The 4375-nt window shown below is 39.3% G+C and overlaps 1 protein-coding gene across 1 annotated transcript; it reads left to right on the forward strand.

Annotated features, from left to right (window-relative positions):
* Positions 1-3511, forward strand: LOC131606953 (uncharacterized). Its single transcript, XM_058879031.1, has 7 exons — positions 1-283; positions 357-412; positions 522-1420; positions 1892-2090; positions 2226-2396; positions 2525-2904; positions 3007-3511. Exons 1-7 carry the CDS (start codon positions 117-119, stop codon positions 3145-3147), a joined length of 2013 nt encoding a protein of 670 aa, XP_058735014.1. The 5' UTR covers positions 1-116; the 3' UTR covers positions 3148-3511.
* The last annotated feature ends 864 nt before the right edge of the window (positions 3512-4375 follow it).

The raw sequence follows: 4375 nt of genomic DNA on the forward strand, positions 1-4375 counted from the left end.
TGCTAAAACAACTCTCATTTTGAATATGAGGGAGTACTAATAACTGAGCACCATGCAATTTTGAATTTGAAGTATAACCTATAAACCCCACTCAGAGCCAAAACCCTAACCAAACCATGGCTTCTTCTTCTCCATCCTCCAAATCCCAATTCTCCGTCTATCAAAACCCTAATCTATCCGCAGTCCTCACCTCCAACAGTCTTCAACCCTCCAATTTCACTCTCATTTCCATCCTCTCCTTCTTCTCCGCTTCCGCATTCGCCTTTCTCACCATCATATTCAGGTACCACTTTTTCCATCATTCATTCCATCATGCTATGCCTAGCCTATCTAACTTTCATGTATTGTTATTGTAGGGAAAATGGATTCATTGATATCTTCAAACTCCAATCCGTTTCCCCTTTCACAGCTTGTAAAGTTCTCAACTTTAAACCTTTTTTTTGTCTTCTTTTCAATTTTTGAAAATCTGGGTCTCATTTATATTTTATTGCTATTTTATTGTTTTTTTTATTGAAATTCAGATTGGCTTGTCAAGACACTACAAACTCTATTGGGTTTTCTCTTCATTGGAACTTTCTTAGCACTCTTCAAAGTTGTGTTTCTGCGTAAAACTAGGTATAGTGGAGGTGTTGTTGCACCTAATTCTAACCAAGCTAATAAGAATCAAATGTCTCTTACTAAACATCAGTTAGAGCTTTTAGGAGTCAAGGCGAAAGTTGATTTGGTACAGTCGGAGTCGGCGAAAAAGCCTCCGAAAGCTAAACCGCAGTCGGCAGCTTCTTCCGAGTTGCTTGTTCCGCTTCATCAGCCAATTTCGAGTCCTAGCCGTCGTGTTGATTCGGATGGTTCGAATTCTAATAGGGGTGCTCCAGGTCGTTCTATTAGTGCTCTGTCGAGGTCGCCCGGTTCGGCGTCTTTGTATCTTTCTCGCGGAGTTGTTTCGTCTGCGCAGGGTTCGGGGGGAATGGATTCGGTAGTGTCGAGTCCTTGGTCTAATAGGAGGGTGTCTTCTGGTAGTAAGATAACATCAGAGGAAGGGCTGGAGCAGTTCTTAGCTGAAGTTGATGAAAGAATAATGGAATCTGCAGGGAAGCTGTCGACTCCACCACCTTCAGTTCCTGGTTTTGGAATAGCGAGTCCTAATACAGTTACAGGGTCGGCTAATAACTCTGGAGCTAAAAGACGTACGCCATTGAGACCTGTGAGGATGTCTCCGGGCTCCCAGAAGTTTAATACTCCGCCTAAGAAGGGAGAAAGTGGTGACCTTCCTCCACCAATGTCCATGGAAGAAGCAGTTGAAGCTTTTGATCATTTCGGTGTCTATCCTCAAATTGAGCAGTGGCGTGACCAACTCAGGCAATGGTTCTCTTCAGTTTTGCTTAATCCTTTGATTCACAAGATTGACACAAGTCATGTTCAGGTTCATTTATATCTATATCTTTTCTTCGATGTTTAAAGCAATGTTGCATGCATAGTATTATTTCTAAGACTTTTCCACTCACACTCCTGCTTCCTAGCCAAAAAGAGTTTCTAGCTAATCAAGAAAAATATTGGCTGCAGATGTCAATACGATTGTTGTTAATATTAAATTCTAGCATGTCAATGTTTGAAGTAATATTTTCGTGGAGGGTTTCATGTCCTCGCAAATTTGTGTGTATAGATATCTGACATAGAATTGCTATTGAGAGGGAACATGAGTATTGAGACAATGATTGTTTCCAATGAAGCTTTTGCTCATAACTTCTATGGCGTTTATTTATTGAGGTCCGCTGATTTTCATTAGTTGTGCTCTTAACCAAAATAGCTAAAGTTAGATACTCAACATCAAACATGATTGAGCGCAGACTAATTTAATTCATTTCCCTTGGACCTAAGTTTTTCATATTCATAGGTTATGCAAGCAGCTGCCAAACTTGGTATTTCAATTACAGTCAATCAAGTGGGCAATGATACGCTGTCTACAGGAACCGCAGCTACACTGCCATCAATTGATAAGACTCATGACTGGCAACCTACAGTTACCCTAAATGAAGATGGATTGCTTCATCAGTTGCATTCTACTCTTGTGCAGGCCATAGAGGCTTCTAAATGTACGTTGATACATATTCATATACTCATATTGGTCAATTAAAATTTAAATGTAATATTATGTTTCCCAGTTTTATTATATTTGCCGATAGCTTCTGATTTCTGATAACCTCCTGCTGTTTCATATTTGCATACAGCCAATTCGCAACAACCCCCACAGCAAAGTCAGTTGGTTTCTGTCATGCAGGACTGTGTTGATGCTATCACTGAACACCAAAGACTTCAAGCTTTGGTTAAAGGGGAGTGGGTAAAAGGCTTGCTACCTCAAAGCAGTGTTCGAGCTGATTACACTGTGCAAAGGATCAAAGGTAGGCGCAGAATTATGGATATTTGTTCATATTACTCATGACATAACGTTCATCAGATTCTTTGCAGCAGGACTTCATTTATCTGATATTGATTTTATTGCCTGAGTTTACCTTGTCTGTATTTTCAGAGCTTGCGGAAGGAACCTGCCTGAAGAATTATGAGTATCTTGGCAGCGGTGAAGTTTATGATAAAAAGAATAAAAAATGGACACTTGAGCTACCATCTGATTCTCACTTGCTTTTGTATCTGTTTTGTGCTTTCCTAGAACATCCAAAATGGATGTTACATGCGGATGCTATGTCTTATGCCGGAGCGGCTCAGTCTAGCAAAAACCCCTTATTCTTGGGAGTCCTTCCTCCAAAGGAAAGATTTCCAGAGAAATACATTTCCGTAGTGTCTTCGGTCCCTTCCGTGTTGCACCCGGGAGCATGTATACTAGTAGTTGGAAAGCAGGGTCCACCGATTTTCGCCTTGTACTGGGATAAGAAGCTGCAGCTTTCTCTTCAGGTGAGTAAAACTTGTGTAGCCTCATGTTATCATGTGTTCATATAAACCATTACAAGTTATTTTATCGTCTTGGTTTGCTAACAGCGTTGAGATTCATTTCAGGGAAGAACAGCACTTTGGGATTCCATCTTGATTTTGTGTCATAAGATTAAAGTTGGGTATGGAGGTATAGTTAGGGGTATGCACCTTGGTGCTTCAGCTTTAAGCATTCTACCGGTTATGGAGACAGAAACTGAAGATTGAGACGTGTATAGTTAACAAACTATGATCTTTTCCCCAACGTTCTACGCAATGGCTTCTATTAATGCAGGAAATCACATTTCTCAGATTTAGGCATTTCAGCAAAGAACTTGTTGGAGGTGAATTCCACAACTGATAGAATTGTGTCATGTTGGTTATAGTTAGCAATGCTAGAGGCCATCACAACTGCACCCTGTTAAAAATCAAATCCAGATGTCTCACGATATAATTTGTACTAAAAATCAAATTCAAATAGGTCACTGACACCCCTTAGTCCTTAAAGGTGTTACGACTTTATGATATTGGTCACTGACAAAAACCGAATTACTAATAAGTTTTTCAATGTTTATTCTGTTAGTCACTCTAATCCTTGTTTGTTAATAAGTTTTTTTAACTGTTTCTTTTACTAACGTTGGTCGTTTTCTACTACCATGGATGCTGATGTGTGCAATTTGGCTAGGATAGTGAAGGTAGGTACAAGTTTAGAGACGAAAATGACAATAAAATTTAAACTTAATTACTTTTCTCCTATGAGTTTTTGAGTTATGCTTCCTGCTTTAACCTCCATAGTTTTCTCAAATGTCCATGACCATGGTCCATGGGTCTTCTACTCCTTTGGAGTGTCGATGTTTCTGGAATTGTTTGTTTAACCAAATTGTTCAAAGCATAGATTTTCCCAACAGGGAGTAGACTAAGGAGAGTTTAAGTTCAAGTTCAGATAAAGGAAACCATATTTCTTGCATTCTTGGTGTTGGCTTAGGTATGAATATTTTTAATATGAAAGATGAACTGGATCTTTTTGAATATGAGCTGGTATGAATATTAATCTTGACACTTTCTATTTCAAAACCATTGCCAAAATACCATGGTGGTCATCCACTAATACATTGCTTGCTACAATGGTGATCTCATTCAACTCAACATCTCCAAATGAAACACTTAGAAACTCTAAAAAACTTCATTCTTCTCAAACTCTTGCAGAAAGAGGTGACAATCAGAAAGAGGTGACAGTGTTACACAGATGGAGCCAATAACTTAAGTAGAAACCAAACGAGTCAGATTCTCCTAGAGGTGACAGTGTTACACAGATGGAGCCAATAACTTAAGTAGAAACCAAACGAGTCAGATTCTCCTAGAGGTGACAGTGTTACACAGATGGAGCCAATAACTTAAGTAGAAACCAAACGAGTCAGATTCTCCTGTCACTGACACACCTGCATTCATCAACACA

The sequence above is a fragment of the Vicia villosa genome, linkage group LG5 (assembly GCF_029867415.1).
Source record: "Vicia villosa cultivar HV-30 ecotype Madison, WI linkage group LG5, Vvil1.0, whole genome shotgun sequence".
Taxonomy (NCBI): Eukaryota; Viridiplantae; Streptophyta; class Magnoliopsida; order Fabales; family Fabaceae; genus Vicia; species Vicia villosa.